The sequence below is a fragment of the Varanus komodoensis genome, unplaced genomic scaffold (genome assembly GCF_004798865.1).
Source record: "Varanus komodoensis strain SLA01 unplaced genomic scaffold, ASM479886v1 scaffold42, whole genome shotgun sequence".
Taxonomy (NCBI): domain Eukaryota; kingdom Metazoa; phylum Chordata; class Lepidosauria; order Squamata; family Varanidae; genus Varanus; species Varanus komodoensis.
In genome coordinates this window covers 7,368,434-7,381,681 of record NW_025335972.1, presented here as the reverse complement: position 1 = coordinate 7,381,681, position 13,248 = coordinate 7,368,434, and the positions used below count along the sequence as shown (strand labels likewise).

The following is a 13,248-nucleotide window of genomic DNA, read 5'->3' as shown; positions in this document are numbered from 1 at the left end:
TAACATAATGTATAGGTTCTCAGCCTTTTTGAGTCACTGGGTATATTTGAAATGTTGCAGAGCCATTGGTGTTCTCACAGAATGGCTGCCAAGAGTGGACTTGCTCTTTCCTAGAATGGCTATCAAGGTAGGTGGGACCAGTTACAAAATGCTCATTTTCCAGGAGGCACGCTAAGAAAAAAGTAACTCATCCAAGAGTCTCACACAAAGCTCAGCTCCAAAACAAAAACACTCATTCAGATTAATCCTGGAGGGCAGCATTTCGCTTTGCAGCATGACATTTGCCTGGCATTGTTTAATTTCACCAGTTTCATTCATCTTACTTATATATGATGTTTGGATGTTGCTTTTTCAACTGATCAATGTTAAGGTGGTGTCTTTCTGTTATTTCATTTGGATTCACATCCCCACAAAACTCATGTTTTGAACTTTAGGTAATTTTTTAAAAGCATGTGCCTGAGAGCATCAAAGTAAGAGTATAGCATTAATGAGTATAGCAACCACTGCAAAATAGGACAGCATTCACGAAGGGCACCTCTGCTGTGGTGTCACTGGATGTGAGTTGGGTGTGCACTCCCTTTACAATGGGAAACTCCCAGTCAGTGTCACCACAGCAGAGGCTCTCCATGTGCTTGTGGTCCTATTCTGCAATGTGTCTCATAATGGCTAATGCTTTGCTCTGCACTGATTTTCTGATCTTTCACAATTGCCAGGAAGGAGAAGGAACCGGCATTGACCCCTTCTGTGGTCAGGGCATTAAGGGAGGGAGACTAGGAGGAAACAGGGTCATGCAGCTACCAAGAGGCTGTGGGTGCTTCTAGATGCAGCTTTTATTGTGCGGACACAGTGACATCTTTATGAAATTGTATGGGGAGTGGTCTAAGTATTATCTTTAGTTTGGACATGTCCTTCCACTACTACTTCTTGGAATCTTTTCCCTTACTGGCTAAACATAAAGATCAAGGAAGAAAAGATGGAATAGCTGCTTACTTTTTATGGCTAGTGGCAGGAGCCCTCAGTGTGGAAGTACCGTATGGAAGGCAAGTATTTCCTGTACTTTTTGTCAAAGACAGAAAGGATGGCAACCTTTCTCCATGTCTCTGTGCTCAATTTCCAGTATTCCTGGTAATATCTAATCCTGGTTGCATTAATATCTATGGGCTCCAGGTTAAGATTGCTCTTTTATGAGGGTCTTCTTCAAGAATTCTGGGACAATAGAAACTTTCCACAAAGCCCCTCTGTGGAAGACCTATCGGTGCCAGCTCCAGCTTCTCACCACAACTGTCACTGCTAGTCTTGCTCGTCACCCTCTTGGTCATCACTGCTACCACTTGCTCACAGAAAGCCAGTGAACAATTAGGCGGGAACATCAATAGCTACTCCTGCTCTTCACAGCTGCAGCCTGAGCCAGAGTGGACAGGAATGGTCCAAAGAAGAAGAGGAGGAGCAACTTGTTAGTGGACCCCAGCTGGAAAAGGGGCCTTTGGGCAAGTGCCTAATTATTGCCTTCCCCTGATTCTGGCCCTGGGCTGAAGTTCCAATAGAAATAGGAACAGGGAAGGGTAGCCTGCCCATTATCTTTCACAATCCCACTAGCTGGGCCTTTCAGATGTTCCACATCTTCAATATTCATAGTGCTGGAGACAATTCAACTCTATCTTCAAAGTTTATCACCATACTGCCCCTTATCCTTGACACAAGTATCACAAGAGGAGCTGACTGCCAGGTCTCTCTGAGACATCCTGATAAAACTCCATAACAAGCTGGTAATCTGCCTTTCCCTGAAAGCAGACAGCTGGTCTTTCAGTTGGCTTTGCAAAATTATGTTTCACCACAAAGCAACCACAAAATGTCTGCTGGAGAAGCTTCACTTTGCAAAAAGCAAAAGAAAGAGAAAATCCCAGGCTACTACTCTAGAACCCAAGTGTCCTCCAGTCTAATCCCCTGACGCACCAGCTTTTGGAGCCAGCTTGCCTTCCAGCAGCACTGTGGCACAGCAAATACTGTGCTGGTGGAGCTAAGAGCTTTTCCTTTAATGCATGCTTAGTCATGGCCACTATCTCTCAGTCTTCATTTACCATCTGCAAAGTAGGGATTACAACCACCTACCCTATGCTGGAGGATGCTCTCCAAGTGTAAATGAAATGAAGTAAATATGTGTAAAGAACTTCATATGTTACAAGTGATGAAGTCAGGCAGGCATTATGAAGAGCTTTACATTAAGGCAGCCTTTCCAATGTGCTGCTGGCTGAGGATGATGAGAGCTGTTGTCTGGAGGGTTTGGAAAGGATGTTTGAAAGAACAGTAAGTAGAAGCACTTGTAAGTGGACTTGTTGAGAGAGAGCAATTTAATCCATTGGCATATGGTTGTTTTCCATAGAAATTAATGGCATGTATAGTCTCTCTCTCTCTCTCTCTCTCTCTCTCTCTCTCTCTCTCTCTCTCTCTCTCTCTCTCTCTCTCTCTGATAGTGAGAGATAGCTGCTTGGGACGCTGCTCCACTGTTCAGCTTGGAGTTGGTGTGTGTGCTTACTGCCAGCGGTGTCATGAGTTCCAGCACATTTATTTTTTTTTACAAAAAATGCATCACTCTCCTTTCTCCAAGGAGCTTATGTGAAGTTAGTTGGGCAGGGTGAAGCTGAAATAGTGCCTGTCCCAAAGCCAAGTGATGAATTTCATAGATAAGGAGGAGTTTGAACTGTGGCATATCCAGTTCATTCAGCATTTTACCACGGTCACTAAAATGGGATGAACTACAACCACAAAGTAGTTACAAAAACTGGGCTGGGATAAGGCAGAGGGAAGAAACAAGGAGAAGACTTTGCCAGGTACAGCACATTTTTGTGCTTGAGGCAGAAAATCTAAATCTTTTAAAGCAGAGCACAATCCACAGCAGCACTTGTACCACTCTGGATCATTTCAATGGGGTTGCACAGAAGAAGATCCCAGTGGATTGTGTCCCCTGGGACACAAGCCTGGCCAGTCCACCTTAACAGCTCCTCTGTTTGCTAGTTGGCAACTAATCCTAGTTTCCTACAAGATGTTGAACTCAAATGAGGTGGTATTCAGCTAATAAAATTATTTGTAAAAGTTGCTTCCCTTCTAAGAGCTTTAGCAAAACCATTTTATTAGACTGAATACCTTTTCTTCTTGGGGAGGGATTCCTTAAGTGCTGAAAACATATTAGGAAGTTTAGACCAAGACAAATCTGTATACATTGATAGAAGTTAGTTGCCATGCTGTACCTAAAGATATTTTCCTCATGGTTAAAATTGTGGATTCATTTCTCATACACAGCCCAGAACTGCAACCCTATGTAATGAACGTCAACTATTGTTTCTTCACATATATGCATAAAGTTGCACTATAAGTTTGTTTTCTCATAAGTGCCATTCCCATACAGTTTTATGTTGCATTCATATATTCACTTATCTGGGAGTCAGCCCCACTGAATTCAAAGGAATTTACCTCTAAGTAGACATGTATTTAGTACAGGCCTTGATGTGTTTTGAATGGCAGCTTTCGGATAATATTGGGAAAGACCTCTCTTCTCTGTCTCCAGTTTGCCTGATAAAGGGAGTTACAGTCTATGAAAGTTTACCTGCTAAAAATCTGCTGAATGTTAAGGTGCTCAAAGGCTCTCAATTGTTCCAGATAACTTTTGTGCATCCTTACAGTTTCCTATGCAACAAGTAAATGTGTAATTTGATTACAGCTGAGTTCACGAGCTCACTCATCTGAAAGGTTTGATTTTAAACTATCTGGCCCACACTACATTAAACTTGCCTAATATTATTTTGCATCCGAGTATTCTCACTTCATAGGGTTATAACTGGTCAGGCTGCAATCGAGCATACAATTAGTTTAAAGTAAATCCAACTAGAAACGGTGATATTTCAGCAAACACTGTTAGGGCTGCTTTGCAAATTTTATCACATGCACTCAGTCGCTTCTATAAAATGACCAAAGACTGCTGTAGAATAACTAAGCATAATTAAGACTAACCCAACTCCACCTAGTTCCGGGGCGGCCACGCCCACCGTGCTTCTGATAGGTACAGTTGGCTACATTTATTTTTTTCCACCCCTCCGAACTGGCAAATGAGTGAAAGAGTTAAAGGGGGGAAATTGTTAATGGTAAGCCCTCAATTACAAAGTTTTGCTTTTAAATGAAGAGGGGAGGGAGATAGGATGCTTTAGAGGGGGCAGGAGCAAGGTGTGCATGTGAAAGGAAAAGAAAAGAAAAGGATTAGCCGTGGGTGCTCTCCTGTCTTCTGTTTCAGTGGTGCTGCTGTTTGTAAGCCATGGCATTTGTGGAGACTGTTGGAATACTAGGTGGGTTCAACCGCGTACAGGATGCACACTCTGAACTCTGCCAGGTGAGGAGCGGGCAGGGTAGTGCGCCGCTGGCGGAGGTGGGCGCTGGGCGGCGCTGCCGGGGGTGGCCTGGCGTCCTGTGGAGCGCGGGGCGGGGGTGTCAACTGGTCCCGAAGTGGTGTTCGCGGGCGAGCCCTGCGATGCTGCTTAGCACCGTAAGTGACCTGCTCTGAATGGGTGTGGCAGTTTGCCGCTTTCAAAACGCTTTGCTGTACGCGGAGAGCCGAGTGCAAGCGACTCCACGTGCATGGCCAGGTTTCGAAGCCCTTTCTTGGCTATATTTCATTGCAAATGTACCAACAAAAAAGCAGTGTTTAGAACACTTGCTTTCTTGTTTTTCCTCTCTTCATAATGACTAAAGGCATTCATAAGAGGCCATAGATACTTCCTTGTAGCATGCTTGCAAACCTGCCTCCTAGGGTGCATATTTTTATTTTAGAATAAGATGTTTGTATTTATGCCTTATTATGAACAACTTAATTGGCTTTTTCTTCACAACACTCTATTATTCACAACAATAGTTCACTCAGTAGGTCCAGCAGTATAAATACTCTTAAGAAATAATTACAGTTGAAGGAACTCATGTTTTCAAAGGCTGGCAATAAGGTATATGTACCGAGTGGGCTAAAAAGCATCTCTTCAGTTCCAACTAGGAAGTTTAAGTCTCATTTTTAATGTACATTCTAGATTATCTTCAAAACATGCATCTTATTAAACATGTAGGTAAGTTCTCTACTCAAATTCTATGACTGCGAGAAATTTTGCATAGGAAGAAGCTTGTATGTTCTGCTTGCCTCTGTTGTTTATACCCATGGTAAGCTTTTAGGGTCTAATTGTGTGATGAGCTAAAGATTCTGAGGAAAATCTATCTCCTGTCTTTCCTCAGAAAAAGTCCAAAGTTGCAAACGGCTTACATACTGTGCACCACATATACAGCAATAAAATAATGGCTATAAAATCAAATCTGTCATAAAATACAATTAAGGCACTGGCATAATAACACTTGTGTATACCTAAAGCCTGCACAAAGAAACAGATTTTTAACTGGCGCCTAAATGACAACATGTGAGGAGGCAGGTGAATGCAGTGATTCCTGCTGTGCCAAGTAAGCTGGAGAACTATTAGTGAGGAGACCTCTGGTTTATTGGCTGTGTTTGGAGGTACTTTTCTTTACTAGAACCCTAAAATCCACCAACTGCAAGGGGCCCACATGCCCAGTAATTCATTTTGAATACCAGAACTGAAGCGAGTTCAGGGTTATTCCTCACAATCCACACTCACATCCCCCCCTCCATTTCTTAATTTCCACAGGACAATTTAGGATGGAAGGATCATTTGTTGCTGTTGTTTTTAAATGATTCAGAGTCAGAAAGCCTCACTGATTTCCTGCAAGTCACTGAGGTATCCTAGCGTTTGTTTAGCACATATGTGCCCTATCTTTCTTGCTCAAAGCAGTGTACATGGGGTTCTCAGTTGGCCTGACATCTGGGCACTGATGAGATCCAGGATTGCTGAGTTTCATTAATGTGGTTGCCCCTTGCACCCTCTGAACACTCACTGTAGACCCATCTCTACCTTCTGTCCATTCCTACTGTGTATATGGAAAACTTATTTCATGAATTTGTTGGGCTGTATCATCATCATCATCATCATCATCTCATATCTTTCTCTGTGTGTGTGTGTGTGTGTGTGTGTGTGTACACGTATTGTACACCCTACCCTATATAAAGCTGACACTACTTACCTACTTTGCAGGATCAGTGTAAGCATTAATGAAATAATGTACATGGCGCCCTTCAAATGCTCAGGGGAACAAAGGTATTATGATTCTTGTGGGTTCCTCTTGGGAGAACTAGTCATCACTCCAAGAAGACAAGATGGATGCAAGACAGCATGAGGGCTAGAGGTTTTATGGGACGGGGAGAGCTGAGAGAGTGTGTGTGTTGTTCTTTTTAAAAGAGATGGCTGTCAACAAAGGCTCCAGCTTACCAGCTCACTAGTACTTGGAATATGAGCTGTATTCACAACTCGCCTCTGCAGTCCTGATCAAGAGTTTTTGCACAAGCAGTGCCTGACATATCAGGTGGGGTGTTATATCCCTAGAAAATGCAGTAATGCATACAAGAAACACTTGCTGCATGGCGTTATTCCAGCCTCAGAAGACTTCTGGTGAACTGTTGTGCTGCCTGTTGAGATAGCTAGGAACCTGTCTGCCCCTGATGCAGAGCAGAAACTTGTGTGGGATCCTGATAATGGGTTCCTTTATCTTTACCTAAGCGGCAGGCTCAAGCCATGCTCTCCTAACATCTGAGGCTCTTGGTCTGCTACAAGCATTTTGTCACTCGCTTCCATGCTTCAGTTAATGAAGCTGAGGGAATCTGATTGCAGATCTTGCTCTGAGCCAGCTCTGCCTTTTCAGCAGCTATCTGTCATGCAGCACATGGGGGAGCAGGGAGGCAAGTCTTGTACTCACTCTACAGCTTTGTTTATGTTCTAGTGGTGGAAAATGGAGGATTCTTCAGACCCATCATCTTTTGGGGTCTTGAATGTGACCCAGCCTGAAGGGGCTCAGCAAGTCAAGCAAGAATGGGATGAAGCCTGCTGGGACCTTGACTTTCTTCTGAGAAACTTCTCTGTTGCAGAGCAGAACACTGGTATTCCTTGGGTAGGCCAGGAGGAAAAGCCATTTTTGTCTGTCTCCCAGACAGTAACTACTGAGGAAGAAACTAGGGAGAGTCTCCCAGGAAGCCATAGGGTCCCAGAAGTCCCCAGGACCTCAAGTTTGGGCACTGGATTCTCACCAGGAGAAAACTGTGTGGACTGTAGCCCTGCCTTGCACAGCTTTGTCCAGGAGGTGACAGATCCTAGTAAGGGTCTGGTACAGTCTGGTGATCAGGTGCAACAGTTCCTTACCCAGGTGGACTATGGGGTTCCTGCTACAGTGGGGCAGCATCATGGGCAGTCAAAACAGAGAGCTTATGGACAGTATTACCAGATGACCTATGAGGCGTATATGCACCCAGGTCCCCCTTCACTAGGCAAGCATGCTCCTTACAGCCCACTCCTACCAGTGCAATCGCAGCTGCAGCAGTGCAGCCTGCTGACGGGCTATTATCCCTTTCACCACGGCCAGTACCAAGCCCGAGTCCAGATGTACCAGACAGATACAGCTCTGCCACCTTTGCCGCTTCTGGGGCTCCTGACACCTCCCTTGCCTGCCAAGGAAACCACAGCCAAGCCAAAGAAGGGACACAGATCCTGGTCACACAAACGGCCTGCAAACCATCTCTGCAGTCATCCCAGCTGTGGCAAGACCTACACCAAGAGCTCGCACCTCAAGGCCCATCTCCGCACTCACACAGGTAAAAAAAGAAAATAAACTGGGATGCTTTTCCTCGGTTCTGAGTGTCCATTGGGAGTTCTTCTTAGCAGGTGTTATTGTCAGGAGCTTCAACCTGCCACTGTACTTGCCATTGGTCCTGCTTTAGGTTTCCATTCTGGTCACCCTTCTCCCTATCTGAGTACGGCATGATGCCTTTGTGAGGAGGACCCAGGGCCCCTGCCAAGCCTGGGATGGAGAAATGCTATATACTGAGTCCTTACTCGCATCCCCTTGACCCATGGATGTTGGGCTTTAGACCTTTAGAAGCTTTCCACCCTCTCTTGGGTGAGATGTAGCACAAAGATACAGTGATGCTTGCTCTTCTTTTCCAGGTGAGAAGCCATATCACTGCACATGGGAAGGTTGTGGCTGGAAATTTGCCCGCTCAGATGAGCTGACTCGCCACTTTCGCAAGCACACGGGGCAGCGCCCCTTCAAGTGCCACCTCTGCCAGCGTGCTTTCTCCCGCTCAGATCACCTCTCATTGCACTTGAAGAGGCACTTGTGAGCTGGATTGCAGTGGATGTTCTGTAGCAACCAGAAGAGCCAGCACAGTGGGCTATTGGCAGGGTGAGGGATTGATGGGGCAGTAAACCTTTCTTTCCCAGCAGCCCCTTGTGTGTGTATTTATTTCCAAGAAACAGGGCAGGCCTTTCGTTACAGGTTTGTTAGACATGTGTTCCTTGAGTAAAGGCTGTTGGAACCTCAAATGTATTAATATTTCCTCTTTTTCCCTCCCAATAAAAAAGCTTAACACAATCCTGATGCATAGGGCAAAAGTGATTGCATTATCATTCTTTCAAACAAACTTGGGCACCTCACTTGTTTGGGTCTTTCCTCCATGTCTGCTTCTGGATGGTTCCTAGGCTTCTAGGAAACAGGAGCTTCCTATATGTTATTTTTCTAACTCTGTTAGCATCCAAACAGACTACTCTCCATTCTGCAGTTCCTGAAAATGATCCTATGGACTTGACATGCCACTAAGTTTGGGCTAGTGCCAGAGGGGTGTGCAGAGGGAGTCTAAGGTAGCACTAGACTGGCAATTGTCTGGCAGATTCTTTGGCATGTCCTTGTGTAATTGGAAATTGGCCAAGGATCACAGCTTTCTCTTCTAAACTGAGTGGTCCCTTAAGTGCTGACTGGTGTGGTTTGTGATGAAAAATGGTGATGTTCTACAGTGGCTTTCCCCAACTTGGATGTCTAGCCCTCTACTTGCTCTGGATCATTCCTAATCTTGGGCCATGCTGGCTGAAGCTCATTGGAGCTGAATCTCAAAATAGGTGGTGGGCACCATGTCGGGAGCACCTGCTCTAAATTTGCTGGTTCAGATATTTGGATGAGGGGTGGGACCTTTACTCTCTGGCAGGCAAAGAATTTGCATAAGGTAACAGGGCAGCTCCCTATTCCCCACTCTCCTGACCTTGTGATTGTAGCTGCAAAAGTATCAAGCGATGCTGTGAAAAGAAGACAGTGTTTGAAACCTGCCTCTCTTTCACAGGTGGACACAGGGTTGTGCCTCTTTTCTGTCCAGGATTGCTGGTGGGGCAGCCTGCCCCCTCACAGAGTTAGCAAAAGCTTTTTCTTTCTTTGTTTTGAGATCAGGCCAGGCTTCAAAGAAATACTTGGTTCTTTTTGTTGAAGAAATCCTAGAAAATTTATATTAAAGTGGCCCTGTCGTGCACCGTTTCAGAATGCACATGCTACTCTATGTTCGTGATCGGCATTTACCTGCACTTGTGCAAAAGGCAATATTGATCAGTCCTGCTGCGCTCTAGACTCAAGGTCTAGAGACCAAGGGGAAAGGGGAAGAGTTCAGAAGAGGGCTGGCTGACATTGATGATGCATGAATGTCCTCAAAAGGCAGAAAAGGGACAAGTACCCGTTTTTGTTTTTAAAGGATATTTGATGGAAGGCCACACTGTGAGTAGAAAAGTGTGCATTGCTACAACAGAAGATATGAGATATGGAAAGGCCTGGAAATTCCAAGAGATATTTTATGAATTCCATGACTACATGTAACATAATTTTGCCAGGATTCAACATTAGACTTTCAGGGAACAATGGTGTATTGTCTCTGCTTAGTGCAATTTCCACAGAGGCATCTCTTCAATGTTCAGTGGTGCTTAGTTTGGTTCCATTCAATAGAAACTTTGATTGGCTAAACATAGTGCTGCTCTCAGAGGACCTATTGGGGTGCTTCTAGAAAGACAACTTGTAGCACTATCAGTCAAAAGACACTTTACTGCCACGTTGGCTTTTCTTCTGTAATGGATATTTTGTGGAAAGGAAAATTCATGGGAAAACACATTAAGGTTGGAAAAAGAAGACAAATGAAATTTTGTAAATTAAGCAAGGTGATTGTACAATAAACACCTTATTTGAAAGTACCCCCCCACACTCACTCTCTCTCTCTCTCTCTCTCTCTCTCTCTCTGCAGGTTCCTTGCATACGCGCACCAATACCTGCTCTTCAATGTGCAGGCAGCCATAAGATTTTAAATGTGGTGGTTGTGGTTTAAGCATGCAATCAAAACACTTCGCTTTAGGGCAGAGAACCATGTTCAGATCTTTCCACTAGCTTTCAAATAGTGCAGCAATCTTCACTCTGAACATTCAACTGTACCTCAAATGTTTGGCCTACTGCCCTGCTGTTACTGCAGGGAGCATGTTTGAAAGGCACTTTTGATGGAAGATCAGCACAAGCTCCAATTTGGAGTGTGCAGGTGTGATGGGCTGCCTCAGAAGCCCATGTCTGGTTTTCCTTGAAATAAAATACGCATTCTTTAAAAAAGCATGATAGATTACACAATAGGAGGCTTTGTATGACACATTAGTTCACCCGGAGCATCCAACAAACAGTTGGGCACTTTGTGGGTCCCTCCGTCCTCCCACAAATATTCCAGGGGCCACTGCAAGAGTACCAAGGTCCTTTCCCTGCCCACCACTGTGGGGCATGCTCAGATTTTGTGCACAGCTTCACAGGAAAAAGGCTACATGACCTGATAAAGCCTATGTGATTATCTGACGCATGCAGGCTCAGAAGGATCACACTGCAGTATTTTTATACCCAGTGAGCTTTTACAGGAGTTGTTTACTAGTACATAGGTATAAAAGATGATTGCTCCTTAGGAGGGATAAATGCCTCAACGTGGTTGTTAAGAATTCCCCTTTTCTGGAATAAAACTTGCTCCTGTTGCTTACAAAGAAGCCTCTCCTGTTCAGTCTCACTGGGGTGGGCGCCCCAGAACCAAACCTAGCCTTTTGCTATACCAAGAGCTATCTTCAGCTCACCATGTCTTCTTCTCATTTTTAAACTTCTTTCTGGAGATTGTTGTCCCCATTTGGGCAACTACAAACAGACCCTCCAGGATTCCATAGTTTAGACAGGTTTCCTGTGGCTGTATATTTTTTAAATCAGAATGCATTAAGTTGTATGTATAAAAATTAAGAAGTTTTTAGACTTTTTGAACAAAAACCAGGACCCCCATGGCAGCAAAGTACAGTTGCCACAGGGCTCCAAATAGAGGGCTAGTTCTAGCCACTCTGAAAAAAGTTTTAAAAGGGCGCCTAACTATGGGCAGCTCCTCTGATGCACTTTAGAGGGAATGCTTTTAAGCACAAAAGCTGGGATCATGAAAGTGGCTTGATAGCTGCCTTTTGTGATCTGGAAAAAAATTTAAAGGAACTCCAAGCAGTGATGAGCCCAAGAGCTGCAGTGAGGAAAAGTGGACCCTGGTGCCCTGTGGTTTCCCCTGGGATATCAGAGGGAGGGCTGGCCCAGCAGAAGGGCAGGGCCCTGCTCTCCACATCATGGCTGCCTCGTTGTCGGCTGCAAATTGTGCCTTGTGTCAGGCAAACCCCCACGCTATGTCAAATCTCAATGACTGCCTAACTGATGAGGAGCAAGAAATATGTGTGCAAATATCTTGAAGTCATATCCTCTTGTCTAAAGACTTAAATTTGTTCCAAAGATCATTCACATACATTTTTGAACTGTTTCTTGTAGAAGTGATCAACTAGATTCACTAAAGAGTCACCTTTCAGCCTTGCTGTGGTGGCTGACCTAGTTCAGTTTATCCTTTTTTAAAAAGCAGATCATATAGGAGTAGTATGTTGCATGCTGTAAAAACACTGATCTGAAATATTTCCCCTGACATCTGATTTTCTGTATCATATCCTTCCATGTAGAAGGAACATTCTGTGTTGAAGACTGTACAGTCGTGTGGACCATGCCTGCGCTCTGAAGTGGCACAGCTCAGCTTTACCACTTCAGTGAAAAGTAAGCTCTGAAGGCAATTGTCCTTCTTGCTTAGGAAACTGTTGGCAACTGTTGTGCATCATGTCTGCATTCTGATGCCATCCCTGGGATGATAGGACCAATTAAACAGCAGAATGGCCATCTTCCAAGATGAAGTGCAAAACAGAAATATGCCAAATATGACCCCATTTTTTAAAAAAAAAATGTGGATGTTTGCTTTATTAATTCTAATTACCTGGAAATAGCATCTAGCAAAACTCCCTTCTCTTTGGTAATGATGGGGTTGAAACATCCCTAAAAGCCATTATCATTTCTTGCCTTCTATGGCAGTAAGACTACAAAGTACCTCATCATGCTTTACTTTTTCAGCCCATGTGATGTTGTGGTTAAGAGTGCTGCAGATCTGGGTTCTAGTCCCCACTCAGCCAGGAAGCCCCCTGGGTGACTTTGGGCCAGTCACTACCTCTCAGCCTAACCTACCTCACAGGGTTGTGAGGACAGAACAGAGAGGAGGAGAACCTTGTAAACCACCTTGGGTTCCTTTACTGGAGGAAGAAAGGCAGGATATAAATGCAATGTAACAACAACATCAATAATTCCATCATACAGCTTACAGATTATTTAAAATTTAAATTACAAATTCTGCACAAATTCAACACAACTGAAAATGTAATTGTTGAAACTCCCCAGATACTACATTTCTTGTGGTGTGTTATGATTCAAAGTGTTATGGAACTGTATTCCTTTAAATGTTGGTAAGTTTCAGAAGAGCTTACATACAGTAATCAAATACCTCAAATAGAGTAATCAAAGGGACAGTGGAAACTGGTCATAGCCACCATGAAAGTTGCAAATGTGTCCCATAACACTGTCATCCTTTTTCTTGCTGTGAAACATCAGTTAAAGAAGAGATGATGGAATAGCTTCCCAGTGCCTTCTGAGTGATAGTGATGGGATTTTGCCATGTGGAAGCACTCGCAGTTAACAAGAGAACAGGAGCACCTTAACTCCCTCTCCAAAAGCTGCTCAAATATGGTCAAGGTCTGTATCTCCAGGGAGTTCCACAGCTCTAAAGTAAAAATTCACACCACTCTGCAAACACATCTTGCTCCAGTTTGACCTGCATATAGGACAGGCAGGAAGGAGCTGTTTGCGGATTTTATTATAGCAGAATTCTAAGCCGAAGATGTATTCAAGGCTAGCATGGCTGGGCTAAGTTGGTTGCTAAGCAAC

At 44.2% G+C, this 13,248-nt stretch overlaps 1 protein-coding gene across 4 annotated transcripts; it reads left to right on the top strand.

The window, feature by feature from the left end:
• The first annotated feature begins 2,157 nt into the window (after positions 1-2,157).
• Positions 2,158-12,988, top strand: KLF1 (Kruppel like factor 1). 4 transcript variants are annotated; one of them, XR_006416039.1, is made up of 6 exons: positions 2,158-2,304; positions 4,283-4,378; positions 6,874-7,738; positions 8,091-8,328; positions 10,196-12,036; positions 12,916-12,988. XR_006416039.1 is itself a non-coding variant. In XM_044443654.1 (5 exons), exons 2-5 carry the CDS (start codon positions 4,304-4,306, stop codon positions 8,264-8,266), a joined length of 648 nt encoding a protein of 215 aa, XP_044299589.1. In that variant the 5' UTR covers positions 2,159-2,304; positions 4,283-4,303; the 3' UTR covers positions 8,267-8,517. The 4 variants fall into 4 exon arrangements, 3 of the variants coding, with proteins under 3 accessions (XP_044299587.1, XP_044299589.1, XP_044299588.1); XM_044443654.1 differs by lacking the exons at positions 10,196-12,036; positions 12,916-12,988 and having other exon boundaries at positions 2,159-2,304; positions 6,874-7,041; positions 7,510-7,738; positions 8,091-8,517; XM_044443652.1 differs by lacking the exons at positions 10,196-12,036; positions 12,916-12,988 and having other exon boundaries at positions 8,091-8,517.
• Positions 12,989-13,248: the final 260 nt, after the last annotated feature.